Source organism: Phalacrocorax carbo, chromosome 6 (genome assembly GCF_963921805.1).
Source record: "Phalacrocorax carbo chromosome 6, bPhaCar2.1, whole genome shotgun sequence".
In the NCBI taxonomy this organism is placed as follows: domain Eukaryota; kingdom Metazoa; phylum Chordata; class Aves; order Suliformes; family Phalacrocoracidae; genus Phalacrocorax; species Phalacrocorax carbo.
Window position 1 is genome coordinate 2,470,638 of NC_087518.1, and position 23,519 is coordinate 2,494,156.

General features: G+C 46.3%; 1 protein-coding gene across 5 annotated transcripts in view; it reads right to left on the bottom strand.

Annotated features, from left to right (window-relative positions):
• ITPR1 (inositol 1,4,5-trisphosphate receptor type 1) overlaps positions 1–23,519 on the bottom strand; it is a 180,009-nt gene that overhangs the window by 47,331 nt on the left and 109,159 nt on the right. For 3 of the 5 annotated variants that reach the window (XM_064453422.1, XM_064453424.1, XM_064453425.1), the window contains 5 exons: positions 22,067–22,102; positions 20,424–20,471; positions 16,825–16,957; positions 15,316–15,506; positions 136–316 (listed from right to left, as the gene is read on the bottom strand). In XM_064453422.1, coding sequence (XP_064309492.1) covers positions 136–316; positions 15,316–15,506; positions 16,825–16,957; positions 20,424–20,471; positions 22,067–22,102 — 589 coding nt within the window. The remainder of the gene's footprint in view (positions 1–135; positions 317–15,315; positions 15,507–16,824; positions 16,958–20,423; positions 20,472–22,066; positions 22,103–23,519) is intronic. The other 2 variants (XM_064453427.1, XM_064453426.1) reach the window with 1 other exon arrangement.

Consider the following 23,519-nt stretch of genomic DNA (forward strand, 5'->3'; position numbering starts at 1 on the left):
AGCCAGGGCACCACTGATCTCTGAACTTTGCTCTGTGGGATCAGAGATCAGAGCATTATTGCATCCATTGAAACGAGTTCAAAACACATCATTTTACTCCCTTGTCACTTCAGAAAGGGAACAACTGGGGATTACCTCTTTTCCTGCTCGGTACATCTCTGTCTGACTCTTCATCTTTCTTTTTATTCCCTAAGTCACTCGTATTGACTGTGACAGTAGCCTTGATTTCTTGCTGTGCCACTTTCATGCGATCGTAAAAAACCTTAAAGAACTTTTCAGATTTCTTATCTTCCGTCAGCCGGCAGAAGAACGAATGCTACAAGAGAAAATGGAACAGGATCTGTACCTTCATACACAGGTTTGAATACAGATTATTTCACCTCTCTGTACTGCGTGACATCCTGAAGGACTGGGAGGTTAATTAGTTTTCAGTAAACCGAAACCTAGAGCAATGGAAACTCGTACTTTATTGTTAAGGAAGCCCAAGTGTCTCAGCTACGTTAACTCCCTTGTTAACAACTTCCACATATATTTTTAAAGAAAAGCAAGTGCAATAAATCAGGCTAGCCTTAATACATTTAGGCAGCACACTTCTCTCTCAACAACGGAATTAAGGTAAGTACAATGAATTAAGATAAGGACAATGGAATTAGCTATAATTTCATTCTCAGCTCAGAAACAAAAGAGCATGAGCAAAATACAGAGGAAGAACTGTCCTGCCTTCCTGCCCTCAAATCAAAGGGACTGTGACTCACAACACGCAATAGTCAATGTTAATCACAGTCCAAAAAATGTACAAACAAGGCAATGTAATGAGGGGTATTTCATGCTACGTTTCCATTGCCCTGTCTGCAGCAGGCTTCTTAAAACTCCTTCAAATTCCTACTCTAATATATCTTTAAGTGGCAGAAAAACTCAAAGCATTGACTACTATTAAAAAGGTTTATTAATGTTCTTCTGCCCATATGTGCGCAGAGACAGAAAGTTCTTCCTAAAATCGAGGAGAATACAAATCAAGTACAAGTCAAAAAGGAGCCAACACAGTGAGTGATCAGACAATTCTTGATGAAACCAATATGCTGCTACATAAATCAGGACCAGAGCTTAAACATGACTGAAGGATGAACTTGTAAGTGGGTCACCTTATGCAGAGTATTATGAAATTAGTTAGCATTCTGCAGCGGCTCATGATCCAACAGCTTTACATGATGAATAGGAATGAAGCCTGATTTATTGAAAAAACAAATTAAAATGGGAATAGCAATATATCCTGCCCGCTTTCCTGCAAAGCGGAGCACACAAGGCCGTCTCTGGTACGCCTGCCTTTGATCACGCCCGAGCAGCTGCAGTCAGAAGAGTGGGGAATGACTTTGAAACACTAATAAAGTTGTGTCTTTGATTACAGACAGAAGAGCAGCGCTACTATTTAAAGAAGCTGGTCAATATTCACATGAGATATCCCTCCCGCCATTGCAATACCTTCTACCTGCCCAGAGCATCTCCGGTAAACTCCTAAAGTATTCATTCTAGTGATTAACAGAGAGGAGGGAAAGAGAACCTCCCAGCACAGGCACCACACTGGTGCCCTCTCCTGACATCCATGCAGTCGAGTAAAATAGACGTGCCAGAGCACTGCGAGAGACACCTTCCACCAAAAGTCATTGCAACAGAAACCGTGCTGGGCCCTGTGATGCGACACATGATGATTTAGGTGCCCAATTCATTTAACAGTATTAGCGGAATTATTCTCTAATCCAATTTTTTATATCAAGAACTTTAATGTTTTCTCACAAAACATACCCAAATGAAAAACATCCTTTGTCTGAATGACAGTTTACTTATCCAGGTATTTGTTTTTTTATCCTAAATTGGTTCTTTGACGCGACCAGACTTAGCGGACAGAATACCGGCAAGTTACAGTCATAATGAAGAGATGCGTTAACGTGGTTTCCCTGAGCTGCTGACCAGTAACCAAACCCAGGGCTGGGTTCTTTAGACAGCCAGCCCTTTGAAGCGCGGTCTCTTGCTTGGACGGCTGCAAGTACAGACAGAGGAAGAGTTTGCATCTAAGTTGCACCTTGAAAATTTTACTCTCCTGGTATTACAGGACGAGCCTACCGATAGTATTTTGCGGACAGACCAGCATAAACCATCGGTTCTAGAAAGGGTAGCCGTTTTCTGATTTGCTCATCGGGAGAGCGATGGTTGTCACCTGGCTGCACATCTCAAGAGCCTATGCAGGAGAAGTTTCCCTGTGGTGAAGCGGCGCTGAAGGAAAAGCTTGTTTTTTTGATGAACCACACTGGAGAAATACCTTGTACGCGAGTTAATTGTTACTTGCTGACAGGCTTGATTTTTGTCGTCTTTTCAAGCTTCTTAACTGACTTTCCACTGCACTTCAGAGAAAAAAACCCAATGAAACAAACATTTCCAGTAAAGCTTTCTTGTGCTGGTTGTCACAAAATGATTGTTTCAGTTTAGGTCAGGATGCCTAACACCTTCACACATATGAATCAACCACATGCCAGCTATCAAAGATACTGTATTTTAAGAGGTGTGATCTTGCAAGCTGTGTTCGAGCAGGTAATAGGTGGTGATAATTATGACAGAAATCCTAAAATCTGTTTACAGATATAGCCGCAAACCAAAAACCGGAAAAATATCCTTTTTTAAAATGGAAATAGAGTGGCCAGTTTACACTACTGTATGCCAGGGTCCTGGCTACATTGCACATAGATGTCGTGCAACCACAAGCAAGACTGCTGAAAGAGCAAGGGTGCTATAGGAAGTGTGCTATAGCCTGGAACGAAGAGAACACCAAACCTCTGCTCGTATGCATTTTTGAAGAATGATGCTTTTAACGTACCCCTGACACGGGAGCATCTGACATCGGCCGTTCCTTGGAAGGCCCCCTAACAAAAGCGATGCAAACCCAGAAGCCAAGTGTCTTGTCAGCAGGAGAGAGCCCTGCCCTCGCCGTGCCCGGGCAGAGAAGCCCAGGCTGGCTCCTCATCTCCCAGACAGACCCTGCTGGTTTAACCACCACCAAGCTGGGACTTGTGATCTCCTAGAAACTTACTGCAGGGCAGGGCGCCGTGACCCGTAACATACCAGTATGTTACTGGTGTTACAGTATTGTATATAGAACATATATTTACTATGTATGTGTATATATATAAACTACTTCTATATATGTATATATATAACCATGATACCAGATTGCATCTGTTACCCCAGGATGAGGTAGCAGAGGAAAAGCTACCTGAAAGGCAAGTGAAGATAGGAGCTCCATCTCGTACTCGAGATGCTGGCAGCGGACCAGTTGCCTGCTCATACAGAGTGCCAAAATCATGCAGTATGAAACTGTATTTTATTTCAACCGTGTTTTGTTAACGACTGTTAAAGAGTCGTTGCCATTAAACAGGAGTCATCACATGATACAAAAGAAGATCATGAGGTTTGCTGCATGAATGCCGGATTCAGCAAGCAGCTTCACGAGTACACGCACCTCAGTGAAACGCAATACATCTCCAGAGCCCTGCAACCAGCCGACTAAATGAACCAAGACTTCCCTCTGATGCGAGAATACCAGGGATAATGTGACTGCAATTAATTACACAGCCGCAGAACCAAAGAAACTCAAAAACATCAGCATATGACACGCACAAGCTTCTAACACGATCGCTACGCTCACCATGCGCAAGGACATCACGCAAAGAGTTCTCAATCATTTTTAAAGCCGGAGCAACCACCACCTGCACGAACTCATTCAAGACTGACTTGGGGCAATGGAAAGAGCTTTGTTAAGAAATGAAAGGGGAAAATCTTCTTGCGTAAAGGTTTGCAAGTTCAAAGACTTGCAGGTGACTGGAGAATATATTTTTGCGGTGCACAGTTTCCATGCAGGTAGGAAGCACTAGGCAAGCAGCGTACGCGGCTTCCTTTACAGGCATGTGATACATCAAGCGTTACGATGAGCCTGAGTTTGTTGCAAAGGGATGGAAGAAGAACCCAGCACTGGCACTGCACATCTGCAAAGCCAGCTACACCAACTCCTCCTGATGTCCAAAGCGGTCTATTAAAATACCACAGAATAAAACAACTAATAACACCAGGTACCAGGAAACCTGTGCAATAACGTCTCTCTCTTTCCATATTCTCTCCATCACCCAGGTCTGCTCCTAAAGAAATCCAACCAGAAGCCTCAAGCACAGCAGAATATCCCTCTTATACCTTTGCCTCTGAGCCAAAGGAGGATGGTAAGTAAATACTGTCAACGTACCATAAATGACTATTTCCCTGGTCCACGCAAAACATGTTGCAGAAGAAAAGCTGCAAACCAAGTGACTGATTTCACCAGAAGATAAATAGAAGGCCGAGTTTAAATTGCAGCACGTTGATCAGCTGCAGCCTGGCCCATCTCTGAGCACCATCAGCCCTTCGCTCTCGCTCATTAACCGAGCCCAAAGTTGTGTTGAAGTAATGCATCTCTGAGAAAAGCATCCTATCTTTCTGTAGGAGGCAGCAGAAATGATGAACCATGTCTGTCTGTAGTCTATTCCAGCGGTTAGTAACTGTTAGAAACATGTGATTAAACTCCTTTTTGTGTCACTAACTTCCAGTCACTGATCTTAAAAATTTTTTTAAGTTTGTCTCTTCCGTAGTTATTCCCAGAAACTTGGTATCCTCTCCCCTTCAAATTATTTACATACACTGTTAAATGTTTACCTACCTTTCTTGCTAAACTGAAAACACTATTTTTGCTTGCTGGCATTTTATTCAGAACTGATCTCATTTTCTGTGGTGGTTATTTTTTGGCACGTTCTTAAATATTGCAGATCATCAACAATCTGGATTGTAGAATAACATTTAAAAAACACAAAATCAGCAAAGAACGGGCACATTTCCTAGCATTACCACTTTACCTCTTCTCCCTTCCTGCCTTGCCTTCCGAGATCTTGGACACAGAATATACGTAACTTCCAACGATGGGTGGAAGAGAAGCTCAACTAACTGCCCAGCGCTTCAGGGGAGCGGGGTTACGGAGGCAGGGTAACCATGCGGCACGTACGAATGCTCCTTAACGCGTCTCACATACCAGCAATCGGTAGCAAACTGGTTTTATTTTTTAACGAGCAGAGCTGACATCTGCCCTTTGGAGAGCGAAGCTGTAAAACGCAGCAGACCGACAGCTTCATGTAACCTGTAACAGGTAGAGACCCAGCTAATGAATCCACGATAAATTTAACTAATCCACAGTAAGTTTAACTGTGATTGAGCGTGTGCCCATCGTCGGATTGTGAAAGGAAAACAACGGAACCAGCCGAAGGCAGCTTATTTCTAGCTCTTGCCTTTGAAAGGCTCATCCAGTTTTGCCTGTGCGTGCTGCCACCTTTACTGGGCACACTCTCCTCCACGCCGTTACCTGGATCTGCCCCGAAGTCACGACTGTTTTGCCAGCCAAGAGGAGGAACAACCGTTTGATTGTTCTGCATCGAATAGCTTGGCTTCCCGCCCCAGACTCGGTAATTACAGGCTGGACTGTGTGCGCTGTCTGAGCGATCACGTTGCGAGAAACATAACTAAAACCTATTAGCAAGCGCTGGGTTTAAGAGGCATCTGCTCAGATGCGTGCTTCCTCCCGAAAGAAGGGTGGCCTGATATTAGGAAAGCATTTGGCTGCAGAACCCAAACAGAGATTGCCGTCATCCCGCAGAGGACGGAGGATTTTCTGGACCACACCCTCTGTAATTCACAAAGCTGTTTCAACAGACCACAGCCATGAAGCCCTGCCAGGCCATCCGAACAGATCCCAAAGAACTCCCCAGGAAAACAAATATTTGATTACCAATAAATAAGGGAAAGCAAAGCCCCAGCAAACACCTCACAAATTAAAGCGAACTCTTGTCACCTCCCTCCCCGTTTCTCTAATGCCAGTGAACAGAAAACACCCTGTGAACTTGACTAGTCAGGGATATTTCAAAGAGGAAAGTCCCTCCAGATACAAGAGAAAGATCAGCTCTCTGGCTTTAATTCAGGACATTTTATTCCAGCGTTAGAGAGGAATTATTATGGGGATGTTAACTTGCTTGGGTTATCCGGACAGGCTGCCAGCACGAACTAATGCAAAACTTCTGTGCTACTTCGTGTTTGCGGAAAGAGCTTGTCACCCCCGTACCGTTTCTTATAGCTGGACTACTTCAAAGCAGCCACGTTTTAAGGGGAACTACACTGCTAACACAAGCACTGAACTGAGTACAAATGCCAGCCCTTTACGTTCTGCCTAAACATATTGCACGGGCTTCCACTGCAGAAAATACAAACCCAACTTTGCTTTCTCTCCCCCCTCAATTATTTATTTTAAATATCACTGATCCCTCTCTCTTCTTGAAGGCTTTCCTACGTCCTGGCTTGCTAAAGATCCAGCACTCTAGGGTGTGAGTGATAGATATCATTAGTCTTGCACAGCTTAAGGAAATGGCAGCTGAAATATTTCATGCTGAACGTACTTCACAGTTTGAAATAAACCCATAAGGAAAATCTGCCAGAACACCTCAATTGCCTGTTGGTTTTTTTTTTTTTTTTTTTTTCAAACTGTAAAATCAACTTTTTTTGTCCTGAAAGCAGAAGGGGGACTTCCCGGCTCTATTTGCCACAAAGAAGACAAATTCGCTCTGCCATGGGCATCCGTGTGCCGTCCTGCAAGGCTCTGTCACTAGCTGGAGATTCTGTCCCACCTTACGGAGGAGCTTTTTGGAGGGGCACGAGCGCACACAGACAGACCCGTGTAAACGCTTGTCTTTCCCAACCAGCTTTAAATGAAAGCAGCAGCAGCGTTACACCACTCATTTCGGGAAGAGCTCTTAAACCCTACACATTCTCCTATTGCAACACCTAAAATCTTGATGCAATTTAAAGTCATTTCACAAAGAGGAAAATAAGAACAAACCTCATAGAGATACGATCCCCCCCATGGCCTTCCACAGAGCCAGCAGAAAACCCCTGGCACAGTGAAGTGGCACCAGACGAGGTGAAGACACGGGGAGGGGGGGGACACGACAGGTAGAAACATGATAGTTGGGTTCGGGGTTTAAACCCCTCTGCAGACGGAGCAGATGGCCTCCGAAGCGTGGGATACTCGGGGCCTGTCCTGCTTTCAGCACAGAGCCTGATTTGGGTTCCTCCTGCATACGTGTGGGAGCACGCACCCGCCGGGTCACTCGGTGAGTCCGGGCAGGGCTCCTGCATGGCAGGAGCATGAATCCCACTTCCTGAGCGAACCGGCGAGCTCTGTGTAGGTGTGAGAAACAAGGAAGCCTGCAGACTCCCCAAAAGAGAGGAAAAAAAAAAAGTATAAGATCTTCTTGAGAGACAGAGGAATTAAAGAAAACCATAGCAACAAGTCAGTCCACCTACCCAAACCACCCACCCACCACCAGTTTCATTTGCTGACGCACTTCAAAAAACAAGCTGGCTCCTACCCGCGCTGGAAGGTGAGCAAGCCCTGAGAGCTCATTAAATTCCCTTCTCAGCTACTCTTGTATGCCTGCAGCTAGTGAGCAAGTGGGATATAAATAGAAGTTATATAACACCGCTTTGTTGATTCCTGTGCTTACCAAAGAAAAAAAAATAAAAAAGGCAGCATGACCTTGTTTTTCTGAATAGCTTGCCTCTGCCTGCTGGTGGAGGGCTTTAATCCTGCTAGGGATCATCTTCAAAGTTTATGTTGGACCTGGATCCCGCCGAGAGGAATCGGGAGAATTAGCGATTTACGTCCCTGCTCCTTACAGAACCAGGATCACACCTGGACGCCGAGAGGATTGCCACACCGGAGGTCTGTGGTACCCAACAACCCTGAACAACATGAGGCCACCGAGACTGGAGGACAAGCGACACAGCTGAACCCTGACGTAGCACCTCTCCTCCTTTTTTTCACCTGTATCAGTCAATCGCACAGGTGGGCACCTCAAAATCTAAGTGTAAAACCTCCCTTCAGGCAAAAAGACTGACAGATGCTATGATGCAGGGATACTGATGGCCCCAGAATACTTCAAGAAGTAGTATCAGCAGCAGCTCAAGTAGAAAGACTACAAGTGGTATCGTTACAACCTCACCTCATCCACCCTGTTCTCAGTCTCACCTGTGCATCTTACTGCCCCCAGTAAAAGTGAAATCATCTCTGCAGGAACGACTCCTCGCAGCTTTTGGCTCCGTCTCTCAGTGTATTATTAATAGGGCTTGTTTGTTTTTAGCATGGTGGTGTCTAATGGCCAAGTGAGATCGAGTCTTCACCGTGCTAAATATATTAAAATACATGTGAAAGAGACCACGTACTCCCAGGGGCTTGCCATCTCGAGTCTCCTCACGTGCTGCGGGTCAACAGAGCGTCAGGACGCGGATTTCCTCAGCCCTGACTTAATTACTAGTGCAGGTTCAGCGCCTTGTTGTGAAGGTAACTGCGCTGTGAAGGAGGTCTGGGTTTGCAGCGTGCCTCGTTTTGGAGAGGGCAAGATCACTGCCCACAGCTGAACGCGATGGTCAGTGTGGGTCCTTAGCAATATTTAAGTTTGTTTTTAAAATGTCATGTTCTGAAGTAACATGGAGTGTAAAAAAATAAAAAAAGGTGTATTTTTAACTTGAGAAAAACTCATCGAGATAGCCAAAGACATAGGTGATTACTTAAACATGCTGATAACTTGCTGGTTTTGCATTAGTTTCCTAAACAGGTATTCTTAAAACAGTGTATAAAAGATATAACATGGTATATCAAAGAATTCTGCCTGTTATAAAAACAGCAGAAATTTTAAAAGACTTTTTTATCAACAACCAAAAGTTCTCAAGTGCTATTTACAAAAGTTTAGCGATCCAAAGATCGAAAGCGTTTACCATCGCGTGCGATTTTCTGTGCTTGCAGATATCTGTTACTGTTGTAACATTTTGTAAGGAGTAAACCTGGTTTAAGTCGTCCAAACCACAAACCCTAAAGCACCACCGTGTTGCTAAACCTACGTTTTGTATCACTAATACTTCTGTTAGTTTTTGTAAAGTTTTCTCCCGATTTTGAAGGGCAATTGCAGTCACGGAGAAAAAGAAGCTGTACGTATAGGACAGGACACATTGAGGCCAACAGGGAAAGCGAAGAAAAAGTGGGTTGCCCGGCCGGTTCCAACTATTGCACTGCTGATCTTTTAAGCATCGCTTATCCTTCCATTTTTGTCACGGTATTTCACAGCCAACGCTACAGCAAGCTGAAGGGCACGGATCTGCCTCAAAGTCACCGCTCCCTCCGATGCAAGGCTGCGGCAGGCGGTCACAGAAGCGAGCCCCATCTCCCCGCCTGCCGGGTAGCCCCCCAGTTCGCTTGGCTTCTGCGGCTTTCCTGCGTGCCAGAAACACAAGCAAGAATTGCACAGCTCTGGATTCAATTCCTGTTGTGCATCAATTCTACAATTATTTATTATCGATCATCTTGGGACAGTTGGAGGCACCGAGTTGAGCAAAGGAGAGCGCAATTCACCGTGCTGGAGGTTTTTTACTGGTGGCAATGCACGAGGAGAAATGTCGACTAAGTCCAAGTCTGGGTATGCAGCAAGACAGAGCTGGAGTCGTGTTAGTCCAGCGCTGTCCCCAGACCAGACTAATGAAGAGCTAGCTGCTGTGATTTCTGGTCTCACTTCTGCAACAGGCTGCACGCTACCGTGCGGCCATAGCCCCCAACCCTACCGAGCACTCAAAGGAGGGCACACAAAACCCACGGCTCCTCCTTGAGCACTGAAGAGCTCTGGAAACTAAAGAAACTCAGAGCCACACGGCGTTCTGTACAGTTACATCTCAAAGGAGCCTCACACATCTACGGTGAGCTCCAAACCTTGGCTCAGAACAACAGACTCGCTCTTGCCATGCTGTGACAGAGGCACAGCTCCCCAGGTCCACCACCACAGGCTCCTTGGGGCCGTCTGGAGTCGTGGTGGCCCCTGGTCCTCCTCCCATACTCAGCTGCTCATCATCCTCTGTGCAGGAGCAGCAACTCTGCTCAGATGCCTTAAAGCTAGCAGCAAATCCCACTTCTTTCCTAAAAACTGATCATCTTTTCCTTGGGCGCTGACTCCCATCGCCTCATCCTCTGTGTTCGCAGCCCACCCTGGGGAAGACCTCTGGATGAAGGGGGAAAGGCGGCACCGCCACGCTTCTAACTGGTAGCTCTGCATCACGTCAGCTTGGGGTAGCGCTTAAAACATGCCTGAAACTCATGTCATCAACCTCATTTTACCTTCCCTTGCTGAAAATACCGACATGTGCGTGTGGGTAATTTGTCACACAACCCAACTTTTGAGAAGATCCCTAATTAAATGAGCAGACCAAAGTCTCCTTGGAGAGGCAGTTATGTAAGGGATTTTACTTGCCATTAACTTCCACCGACCAAGGAAACCTCAAACTCTACGGAGGTGAGGCAGAGTAACGGTGCATATAGTTTTAATTTAGCAGACGAGACACGAGTGTCACAGGAGAAGTCCTCAATTTCCTCCACTGTTATTCAGGGTTGCCTTAACAAAGGAAAACCCGCCGCGCGGCAGCGTGCGCAGGGAACGGACCAAGCTTTCGCCTCTTCCGAAGGAGACGTAGCTCCGCGTGCCGCGCGCCTCCGAGCAGCGGCACCCGCCACGCGAGCGCCGGCGAAGCGCGGCCCGGAGGAGGGCGCGGGGCCGGCGGGGCGTCCCCCCCAGGGCTGCTCCGTGCAGAAGCGCTGACGCCAGCTCTCGAGGTGGATGCTGAGGGTTATATAAATTAATAAAGGGGTTTATGTAATTTTCAGTTCACTGAGCAGCAGTGTGTCAAATTCATTTGTTGTCCGGTTTTGACCCCGCGGTTCCACCTCTGCTTCCGTCTCCTTACAAATGAGGGCAGGCTTCCCACCGAAAAACACCCGGAGCTCCTCTGAGCGGGAGCGACGAGCTCACCGGACACAGCTATGACACTTTCATCAGCATCTCTGATAAGATATGCTGATAAGATAAATAAAGAACCTGACAGTGTTTCTAAGTGTATTCCAAAAACTAAAAATAACCCATAAAAGTTTCCACCCAGCGAGCTTTAAGTGGGCAAAGACCTCTCTCTTTCTCCCAGAACAGTTAATTTATCAATCCGCATTCACCCCTACAGCAACACACGGAGCAGCATGGGATTCAGCGTGGCACACGCTACCAGCTTCGCCTTTCCTAAGGTAAACTGGGAGTATTTTTCTTTGTCCTGCGTCTCCTCCACATTGTCTTAATAAAATAAAAAAAAAGACTCCTGCCGATTATAATACGGAAAATGTCTAGATTTGCTATTCTGCTAGAGTTGGCAACCACCTACTTTGCCTAGCCTTAATATTGGCCCTGCATGTATCTAACGAAACCGTAACACCTATTCCAGTTATCCCTTCCCAACACCATGGGGATCTGCTCTCCCACTAACGCTCATGGGAGTTACCGGGAACTCCCATTATTAACCATATTACAATCATCATGTGCAAGTTCCTGTGTGTCAGTGCAGACCTTTTGCTTAACTTCAGGCCGAATTCATTTCCCGTGTGAAAACCTGGAGTTAAGAAAATGCCATGCAGGGGTGACACATTTCTGGCTTTGCTGCCAAAAAGCCATTTTACATAACCTGTCCCTATCCCCCCAGTTTCCTGTTCTCAAAGGCCTGTAGATATAAGCAATTCAGGTTCAGTAAAAATTATACAGCCTGAGCACAAAATGAACTTGTTGAGAATACCATAAATCAAGAGCGGCTAATAATAGCCAAAAAAAAAAAAAATGCGAAATGGAGATAAAACCGTGTTAGACCTCAAAGACAAAGCTGGCCGATTTGGCTAGGTCGACTTTCACAATGACAAATGTATCTGATACAAAATGAACGCAGTTATTAGTCCAGAGACTGAAGATGACTCTTGCACTGGCAGTTACTGGAAACTGCCATAGAGCTTCAGAAACCCCACTCTTCAGATTGCAGAGGTTGCGAAGCCCTACCTACCTAATCTGCAAAGCTTATCAGAAGAACATAGATTAGAGAAAGATCAGGATAAAAGACCACAGAAAGTATTGGGCTCATTTTTGTAAGCGCATCTAGTTTCCACAAGCAGACAAATTTTGCAGTGTATTTCATAAAAAAAATGAGATCTTACTAAGTAGGCGACCACTGCTGCACTCAAGAGATCTTCGCTGGGCTGCAGCCAACGACCGCTCGATAAAACCCGGTGGGTTTGAAGCTGCGCAGACCAGCGAGCGCCCGTGCGGCTCGCCCGTAAAGGCAGCGCTCCCGAACAGCTAGGCTGCACTCAGCCTGCTGTGCTCTCTGGGCGAGCAGATACGCTATCCTTCCGATGTGAAGAGAGAAAAGCTTGCTTACGTGAATTTGTCACCCCAGGACACCAGTTTAACCTGGACGTTCAGCAATTACTCTGGGAGACACCGACCTGAAATTGTGATTTTACTAAAGAGCAAAACCTCCACCTTCGCTTTGATTCACCAGCGTTGAGCCAGCTGTTCTCCCAGACGTTAAGCTCTGTGGTTGGCCTTTTTTCTTCCATTAAAAAGTTTTACTTACTAGGCTTTCATGACTCAAACACTAGTGAAGGATCAGAGCACCAAATATGTGCTGCTCTTGACTGACACTGCAGCGGTCCCCGCGGGCCCTGGCTGCGCTAGAACCAGCGCAAGTAAAGCAAAGCAGCAGGGCTCTCGCTGCCTAGCACCAGATTAACCCACGCAGAGGTAAGTCAGGGAGCATCTTTGTGCACCGACAAACCTTCATTTTTGCCTTTTGCTCTCAGGCCGCTGGATCGCTACAGCAGAGAGCAGCTACGTTACAACCGCTCCACAGGATATTTTCAATAAAGTCTCATCTGTACTTTGCATGCATGAGTAAGAGCTCCTGGGTGTGTCCACGACCTCAGAGTTTACGGCATTAGCTCTAGGCATCACAAGTCATTTGGTTCCTAAAACATTCTTAAGAGGAACCCCACGCCAGAGCCCCCCACCCAGCCCTTCGCTGCTGCATTAATGCATTGACACGCACATGCCCCGAGTAACCGCTGGCTGCCCAGAAGATTTTCTAAAGGTAAAGACAACTGCTAAGCACCTACTCCTCAGTGGGAAAGGACGGAAAATAGTTACTCTGGTTTGTGGTAGTAACATCTGTAAAGGCAAGAGTGCAACAGAAACTGGCAGGACCGCGAGGCGTGGATGGGAAAGTGTTGTGCCATTTGCTAGCAGCACCCCATGCCGATGGCTCAATCCTAACTGCGGGGTTATTTTACAGACTCCCAGCTATAGACAGCAAACGTGAACTAAAGAATCTCCCTTTCTGGTGAAAAAGGTGCCTTTGGAGATGGATTGCAGATTTCCCGTTTGTTTTTGACCAGGTGAGCTAAGGAATCTGCTTCCAACACTGATTCACAGACAGCGGGCAGTGACCGTACTCAGCCCATCAGTTCCGGCTTCCAGCACAAACACAGGATTACTCCACACCAGGGTGGTAAAGATTTTCTTTCTCCTTCTAGCATGACAGTGTGAGGTTACCTGAGGCCCCCTGAGAGCTAGGAAGATGGAAGCTCAGCTTCCCTTACATTGGAGAAGAGCAGGAAATTTAAAGGAGTGGCTCTCCAAGGAATGTTCACCTTGTCACTGCAGTTTAAGGTGACACAGGATTTTAAACGCTTGATTCCCACTGTGTCTTTTGCAGAAAAGCTTCAATCGAGAGCATACACGCAGCGGAAAAAAAGAGGGTACCGACTACAGAGCCAGAGAAAGCACCCCAAAAAGGTTCCCTCTCCTCTCAACAGAGTTCTGTATGAAAATACAAGGTGCGGCCGTAGAGCTCTAGTGCATGTTTTAACCGCAGTGGTCAATTACACCTAGTCAGTCCCACACGACACTGAATCAAATCCCACCACGTACTGCTGCCCAAAGGGTACAGCTGCTCTTTAGCACATCGCTGGTCAGGTTTGAGCCAGACATTTCTATGGGATCCAGCCTGTTTTCACCGGCAGGCTGGTCTTGTAACAGATCAGCCACTTAATTCAACTCACCCCGCAGCCGCATGAGCCGTACAAGGAGAGGTCAAGCAGAGCTAACCAGAACAGGACGGTCCATTTTGGCAAGGGCCCGCAGTTAGATTAGATTAAGCACAACACAGGGTGCTACCCTCAGCCTGTTCAAACATTCCTCCCAGAAGTTGCCATGGAGGTCTAGCACGAGTAACGTCGTCACCGCGGTGGCTCTCTGCTGCTGCAGCGATACCGGAGACAGGCTGCGTCTTTCGGTAGTTTGTTTTTCAGGGCAGAAACTAATAAAGGACTGTCGAGTGGTTACGCTGCCCTGGGAACAGTGGGCCGCCTATATAAGGTCTTTTAAGTTCTCTTTGCCCAAGCTCTTCTGAAAATGTTAGTGTTTTATCTTTAAGTACCTAAATAAATGTTCCTAATTAGGATGCCACACAAACAGCAGCAAATTATCAGCCTAAATCCGTATGTATATCAAACATTTGGATGTATCACTTCTCTGAGTGAGAGGAACAACCTGCAAAATTGGCCTTCGTAAACAAATCACCAATTGTTTTGTTCAGACGTGTGAAACGCAGAGCGGTGGGGTAGGGGAGGGACAACGCTCCCTGGAATAGCCACGCATAAAGCCCACTGTCCAAGACTGAAACAGACTGTTTGCAAATAGAACACATCCCATGTCAAAAGGTTGAGATATTACATGTTCAATCATCTTTGTAGGCATGTTTTGCCTTAATAAGGTTTTACTTTCTGCTTGGAAGAATACCGTACAAGCTAGTTGGTGTATGTTCATTAAAATCCATACCGGGTGCAACTCTTATTTAGGGAAACTGAATCCTTACTCAAAACACAGAAACAAAGGACAGCCTGATTACAGGAGAATGGTAGTGGTCTGGAGTTTACCATACACTGTTATTTTAAATTCCAGTCTGAAACCTAACAGCTAGCTGTAAAAGTCTCTGAGCATGTTCCAGTTGCTTCAACTTATTCGTAAAAGTAGTCACATTAACTTTTGCTACAATCCTGTTTTGTTATACGTTCCTCTATATAGCCCTGGGAATTACCTCAAGAACCTAGTGCCCATGCAAACATTTCATAAGTCAACTTTTGCATGGCAGACACTGATATTTTTCTTAATTACAGGTCAAAGATCATTTAGTCATTTCCCCTCCCACCTCCTTAACCTCCTCAAGTTTCCTGGATTTCATAAAAACATTTCCCTTCCCAACATGTTTTAGTTATAAGCTTGATCTTTTCCATTTCCCTACCTGTATTGTGGTGTTCCCACCTTCCAGAAGGGCAATGGCTAGCAGGATGCTCTCGTGGAAGACTCTGTCACTGGTGGCATTCATGATGAGGTCTATGACCAGGTTGGATGCACCTTCTTTATCGAGATGACATTGGACATCTGCCAAACTCATCTCACCTCGGCTCACTGAACTCGATCCGGAGCTTCCTCCTGTAAAGGTGATTGCGAGAAACAGGCTGAGATTCAAACCCTGCTGCCCTACTGGGATGGTACCTCTCTCTGGTTTAAATTATTAAGCTATCCCAAATGGCGCGCACACGTTTATTAACAGCGATGAACTCTGCTCCTAGCGTTTCTGCAAGGCAGAGTTTGCAGCTTGAAGGACACATTGGGCATGTTTTAAGTTGGGCACTTAACCCTGCTTTAATATGTGCGAGTTGGCGGGAGGTGGGGTCCTGAGGGACGACAGCCCGGGCTGGCAATGGGGAACGGTTGGTGCCACTGCTGCCTTCATGAGCAGCGGAGGATGGAAAGAGGGCTGGTGCATTGGAAGAGGGTTCCGGAACCAGCGCGGGTTCAGGGATACAAAGGGAGGTAGAGGCTCTGCAGGACCAGTGAGGGACGGAGAAAACGCGAGAAATTCCAGAGGATGGCAAAGCCAACGCTCTAGAAAGTGGAAGAGTATGGCAGTAAGCAGCACAAGGACAAATGAAATATGTATCAACTTAGAAAATAGGGGGAAATTGGGTTTTTTGGGGTATTTTTGTTAGTTTCTGATCAGGCCTGCTTTCGGCAGGATTACCCACCGCCTTTATTTTGAAGAGGCAAAGCCCACTGAACTGTGTTTCGACAACACGTGCTTGACGTTACTGACTTCTTTCAGCAATGCTCTCAATCAAACAAACTGCACTCCCTAACTTACTTCAAACCGAATTTCTGCTCATCCTACCCCGCAATCTCTCTGTAATACAATGAAATACTTTTGATTCAGATATGGTTAATTATCTGACATCCGTAGGAGCACATTTCCCGAACATTATTGCAAATATTCAATTGATCAGGTTTTCTACGTACATTCATTCAAAGCAAAGTCACAAAATTCAAGCCAAGCCCAGACAGTCTTTGGAAAGTATAAAAACCCCTGCCTGCTTAATTTTAAAGTACTTTCTCAAATGCAGTCAGGAGGAAAAGAACACCGCTCTCATCTGCATGAGGAAAAAGCAGTTGACACCATTAGAGACAGGAGAGCAATGCTCTGCTCAGCCTGAAGTGGAATCCCTCTAGGAGAGGTAAAACATGCCGGACTTTCCAAAACCAGTAGCGACATGCAAGCAGGACCTCCTCCCCATCCTTGTGGATAGTTTCCTCTCTTTTTTTTTGGCATTTCATAGGAGAGAACAATAGGGAAAAAGTCCAAAAGAGTGGGGGAAACCCCCCCTATTTCACCTGATCTGTCAGGCAGACACAGACACACAGCATCTGGCAGGGCAGATCGCACGAACCACCCGTGAGCAGGAGCACGTCCTACCTCCTGCCCCGGCTTTGCCGGCGCCTCCAGCAGACAAGGGGCCATTGCCGAAGGTGGTGAGGCTCTCGCGCCGTCCCGCCGGTCTCACATTGCCATAGTAACGGTTGACCAAAACTTGCCTGAGTGCCTCACCCTTGATTCAAAGAGGATAATGAAATCATGATGTGAGTTTCATGAATAAACAAACACCTAATATTCAGTAGCAAGGGGACTGCTGTTATCATTAGCCTACTTGCCATGAGGGAGGGGGAACCGAAACCCTGGAGATTTGGAAAAACCCACTGAGCATCTCCCGGCATGCTTGGGCAGGCTGGGACACTGGGGGGGGAGGTCTCATGGGGCTCAAATAAAATTATGTGTTCCCAGCACCAGAAAGAGCTCCAGATCAGACTTCGTACTTTCTAGACAGATTTTATTCTCAAAAAGCTTTTTTTAAAAAATTAGTATCTATTGTCTCCATTTTCAATGTAAAAAAGCGGCATCTGTACAGCACCAACTCAAAATGAAGAGGATTAGAGAAAACGTAACATTAGAAATGGTTTTGTGAGTGAGCAACCCCAGCTTCTCAAACCTATCCTATTTTGCCACTTCACCGATGTTACAGGGACGCACTCCCTTCCCCTCTCCATCAGCAACTGATGCGCTCTAACGCTGTCAGCCGCCGAGCGGAAACCCGAGCGATCCCCGCTGCACCCCAGCCCTTAGCTCCCCGCGTCCCTGCCCGAGCCGCCCGGTCACGCCGGCAGTCAGCACCCGAGCACATGAGCCCGCGGACGCTGCGGGGCACCAGTCCTCAGATAACCCCGACATCCCGGCGAGCAGCCGCCCCGGCCGCGCGGAGCACGCGCCGCTGCCCTCAGCGGAGGCCAGAGGGGATCAAAACACCTCCCGGGTTGAATGTTAACCTGCAGACCCTGCACTGCTCTCGCTTAAGTCCTTACAAGAACTGCCAGCGCTTCAGAGAACTGTACAAAAGCTGGCGGCTCCTGCCAGCAACGGGCAGACGCACAAACACCGCAGTCGGATTAACAGATTTTTTTATAAGGTCTTTGTGCGAAAAGGAAAACTGGTGATTATTTTAACTGGGAGCTGCCGCTCTGCTAATGGCGGCGTGCTGTGGTAACCGCAGTGCCACCCCGAGAGGGGAGGAAGGGGCTAAGGGATCTAGCCAAGAATAATTTCATATTAAAAATCTGTCGGGATGAACTAAAATATCTTGATCTCCCTTCACCAAGCAGGTGCTCGACACTGATTTCCAGTTGTATTTCACATGAAATTAGTTGTCCGACTATAGATTCAAAATAACTAGGAGGTTTAATATTAGCTGTCATGCAAGTGAAGCCTTTTTAAACTTTCACAAGAGGCCTTTAAAACACAAGTAAGTACATGGAACAACGTAACCCGGCATTAATTGGCTCATACAAAATTCCAGCACTGCCGCAGCCACGCTGCTTTTGATACAGAGCCGGCACCCACAAGAGGTACCTTCGAGATATATACCCCAATGCACTGGGAAGACAAAAACCTGCCTGGAAATTAAGTGTCCTTTACCAAACATCAGATATCGCTTCCAAACGGAGAAGCTCAGCCCCTGCCGGCAGCTGGTCAGGGCTGGCTGCCCTCCCCGCGAGGCTGGTGCTCATGTCGGGGCTCCCGCCACCGCCTGCTTCTTGTCACTGCGATTTAGTAGATTAAAAACGGTTCCTACAGATTATTAGTGTGAAAGCTGCAGCACAGGAGCTGCGTTTTGTGGAATCAGATGGGGATGGGGGAAGCGGCAGGGAGACAAGATGTAAACTAAACATGAAGAGAGCTTTCCAACCAGCTGCTTCCCAAAGTCCCTCAAAAAAAGAAAAAAAGGCAAGTTACTTTGGAAGTAACAGTAGAAGCTGATGAGCGCTTCTACAAGGGGCATACGCTTCCTATCGCTGCTTGGGCCAAAGAGTGAGCATGTAGGAGAGGCAAGAGACTAAATGCAAAAGCTCAAGCAGATTCTTACCCCGGAGGAGCTATTTTGACAGACAGCGACATGAGAGTGTTTAGTACATGATGTAGTGCTTTCACCATCTTTCTGCTCTCAGTCTGGCAGGTAAGGAAGGCTACACGACAGAACAAGGCCAAGCCAGACACACCAAAGAAATCCAACCCCAAAGCTTAACTCATCTTCCTTCTACATGTGTCCCTGATCAGAAAGGCAACTCGATACCCATATAAGCCCTACGCCAAAAATCACGTTCCCCTGGAGTTTGCACATTACCTGTTTCCTCTTCTGTTAAACTGACTGGCAGTTGTCATATCAACTGGCATTTCAACCCAGTAATTTTTACTACTTACTACAAAGGGAACACCACACATCCAACCACAGGAACTGCTTTTCAGTGAACTCCACCTCCTCCTGAATTCAGAAGGGTAACTAAAGCTCCTGGGATCGTCTCTAGGCTTTCCTTCTGGCCCGCTGTGGAGCAGAAGGCAGCTTCTATTCCATGGTCAAGACAGCTGGGGTGAGGGGAGAGACCTCATCGGGAGCTGCTGCTCTGAGGACAGGCCTGCAGCACCTCCGTTGCCTACAGCAGTTGTGCGTCCAGAACGGGACAAGTAACCAGAAAATACAAGTGGGAACATGCATTCAGCATTTGTTCCTAGGCTGAAAGCGTGCTGATCCACCGTTTTGGAGGTTTGGCAATCGGCGTTCACCAGCATTTTGAATTCTAACTGGGAAGAAAACCTTTGTTTCCTACAGAATTATTCAGACCTACTGTGTTAGCTAACAACTATATGAGAATGTGATCAAAGTAGAGGGGAGAAAAAATAAGTGGTATTTAAGAAATGTTATAATTAATTCAGCTGCAATGCTTGGCTCCAGAACAGTTCTTTAACCATCATGTTACTGTTGCACACCACTTTGATGCGTACAGTATGCAAACAAATATCAGATGTTTGGCGGCAATAAGAAAAATCAAATATGCTACCTAGGAAAAAAAAAAAATCCAACAGCATTCAGTTTCATCTGCATTCACCATCAAGGTAGACTAACAGTGAGTAGTATACAAACATTATTGTACCTGTATCAGTAGAGCAGATGCAATACACAACTCCGTTTAAATGGTACCAAAAATGTGTTATAATCTTTAAAACACAGAATCTTTAATAATATTTAAGAGTGAAGCAGTTATAAGTTGCTGCTATTCTGCTCCCAGCCACAAGAACAGAAGAAATCAAGTGCATTAAAGACACTGATTTTGCAGCTTGGCTGTTTACAAAGGGGGAGGTGCGGCCAAAGCAGGCAAACTCCACAAGCACTGATTAGTCTCACTTCATAACTGGGTGATCAGTCACCAAAGTGGAGTGCTTTGAAAGTGTGGATGGACTAGACCAGGATCTGAGGTTTAATTCAGAGCAGTCAAGCACTTGCTCCTTCCATTTACTACAAGAGAGGTGCTCCAGCACCCCATTTCGTAAGCGTGGCTGATCATTTTAGGTTTTCCAAGAGACCAACAGCAAGCAGTTAACCACAGAAGTTTCTTACACTACTTAGGCTTCACTGTTTGAAAGGAAAAGGTAGAGGATTAGTTCTGAACGTGCTTGACTGCTGTACATACCCTTCTATGATCCTCCAGTTGCCTCTGTGGTAGACTTTGATCAAGCTCCTGCTGTGCACGCAGAAATTTCATTTTAAAGCAGAACAACACCAGAGAGACACTAACATCTTTGCGATCATGGAAAATATTAAGGGAAATCACAGCTAAGAGCAAGGGGGGGAGATGAGGAAGATCGACTGACGAGCTATCTAAACAGAACATCTGCCCTCAGTTAGCTCTGGCAGTACTTAACCGGTCTGCTCTGCCACCCTCCAGCAGACCACCATGGCATGCACATATGCCAACGCATTCTCATGGATTCAAAGAAAACACAAAGTCCGTCTAATTTTACGGTTACCAGTAGCACACAGAAGTTTTTAAGAACTCAGACCATGCATGCCCATGCATACATGTGCACAGATAACACACACACAGACACCCCGTCCCGCTATACGCACACTTCGGGAGGAAGTGCAGGTACTTCAACATATCTGACCGTGGTCAACGAAGCTCTTTTGAGAGTGTGGAGGGCCCCTGGCAAAACCCGTGGGATTTCTGTTCCGATGCCATGGACTTCAGTGGGGTTTCACTAACCAAAGTCCCTCGGCTTGTGCGTGATTACAAATCAAATCTCTTATTTCAGGTATTAATTTTGAGGAATGGAACGTGCATTTCGTAAACTTGAAGTATGTTGAGTTTTTGCTGCTGTAAAGGATTCCTGAAAAGGTGTAGGAGCAACAGCTCTGTACAGGGACCCATCTTAAACCAGGAGCCATCTCCCAAACGTCTCAAAGTCATTCTATGACCACTCAGTTTTAGCTGACATTCAAACACTGTTCCACAAAAATCACATATACAAAGGTCTAAACCACCACAAACTAAATTTTTTTCTTCATCACTTCAAAACATATTTATAATTTTCATATTCATGTAGCTCAGAGAATTAACACTGTCCTAAGATTTAGACTTCCGTGTTGTTTCACTTGGCTTTCCCCAGTTGTACAATCTACCAATGCCATCTCTGGATGTCCGGTTAGTTTCAAAAGAATTTGAGATTTCATAAATTCTTATTTCTTCATTTCGGCAAATAATCTGTCTCATGCAAACTAATGCTGGGGTATCTCATAAAGGAAATGTGCCTGCATATCCAATTCACTATAGATCTAGAAGCCTTGAGGATGTCAAGTGACCCATTGCTGTCTCACCGTGGCATTTTAAGCGGGACACCCAGCTGCTCTGGGATTACGAAGTTCCCACTAACTTCTTCGGACACCTCCATTTCCATGTGAAAGTTTTTAAATACATGAGACACAGGGAAAACCAAATTCTGTATTAGGAGCCAGAGAAACAAAGTCTTATTTTGCTAATGCAGGGGGATTTGAGAGGAGACTTTCCAAACAGTGCCTCCCTCAAAAGCATAAGGGAAATGGCTGCAAGGAACAAAAATTTGGTTTACACTTGTTTTTAATGTATTTTCAGACTATCAGACCGATGCTGTATTGCATGAAACCACTTCAACAGATATACTTATATTCCACTGTCTAACACCACGCAGGAACACACATTTCACAGGGATTTTTTTTTTTTACCAACGAGACACTCCACCAGGACTACTTCAAAACACCGATATTTGCCTGTTGTACAAATATGGGTGGGTGACACACCTCTACAGAGCTTTCCGTTTCTGGAGGTTGCGGCAGCTAGTTGAAAGTAAAATGCAGAAAAATTAGTCATTCTTCAAGAATCTTTCATCCCAACAGAAATCTAGTGGTCAACACTTAGGGGAAGGGAGCTAGCAAAGCACTTGGCTTAGCTGAATCATCACAAATGAATTACAGCCGTAATTACTGTTTACAACCTCCCACCCACCCAGCTCCTAAAAGGGCCACATTTTGAACATTTAGCAGGAATCCTTTGAACATCCCAAACTACTTTGCATGAACTCGGAGGCACAAGCAAAAAGCTTCAGCTGCAGGTGCACACAGGCCTGCGGTGCGGAGGTGCACTTCTGGGCAGCCTGCTCGGAGCGCGCGCCCGGGGTCTGCGATGCGCAGGAGCGAAGGCAGCACACCCATCCCCAGCGGGGGGGAGGAGGAGGAGGAGGAGGAGGAAGCCAGGGCTGCATATCACAGAAAGGCCTCTTACAATGCGAGTTTCAAAAAAATGCCTTCAGTGGATTCTCATCTATAAACATACTTTTCCTGAGATAAAAGATACGTGATACAGCAGCAAGCACGAGCAATGAAATAAGAGGCTTGACGGTGACAGCTTTTCAAATTTAAAATGCTGATCATCACATTGAAACAGATGAAGACGAGCAACTTTTATCTAGTAGAGCTTAGACATACAACAGAGACCTAAACATTCAAATGAAATTGTCTACTAAATCATGGGTAAATTGATTTACCTTCTCAGGAACAGACACTAAGAAATAAGACAAGGACGATACAGTAATACCAAATTCAGCCAGCCACTCATGGTCCGCGTCTGCCTAGAGGGCACGTGGATTAGACAGGCAAATCAAGCATAGGCCGGGGGAACGACTGTGGCTCTTGAACCCGGTGTCTGCTGCAGCCTAGGAAATGCACAGCAGAGGGAAAGGAAGGCCACGAGATCCAGCAGTCTAAATACGGAGGGACTCCGCTTCCCAGGAAGGAGCCAGAGGAGCGAGCGCTTCCTCTGCCGTGCTCCGTGGGCAGGGGCTCCTCGGCCAGGAAGAGCCGTTCTCTGTTCTTCTCCTAATGGACTTTCCTCCTGGCTAACTCACACGGCCTTTGGTACACCATTTCCTTGCATTGTCACCGCTCTTGGAAACTTCACAAGCATGCAAGCCATTTCTCTCCTGGCCAGATTGAAGCAGGGAGTATTTAAGCCAGAGGACCAAAAGTTAACAGGAAGAACCTCATTTATGCAGAGGAACACACAGTTCCTGCACAGCCCGCTCTGTACACCCTTGCTGCTTGTAGGCTGGGCACTGGAAACGCCGTATCGATTTACTGGGGACACTGGGCGCGTTGTTCTGATTGCAGACACCGCGCAACTTGCTTCAGAGCAAAGCAAAAAATTCCTCCATTCTTAAGGAGTCAACAGCAGCAAGGAAATCACGCAGCATACTCC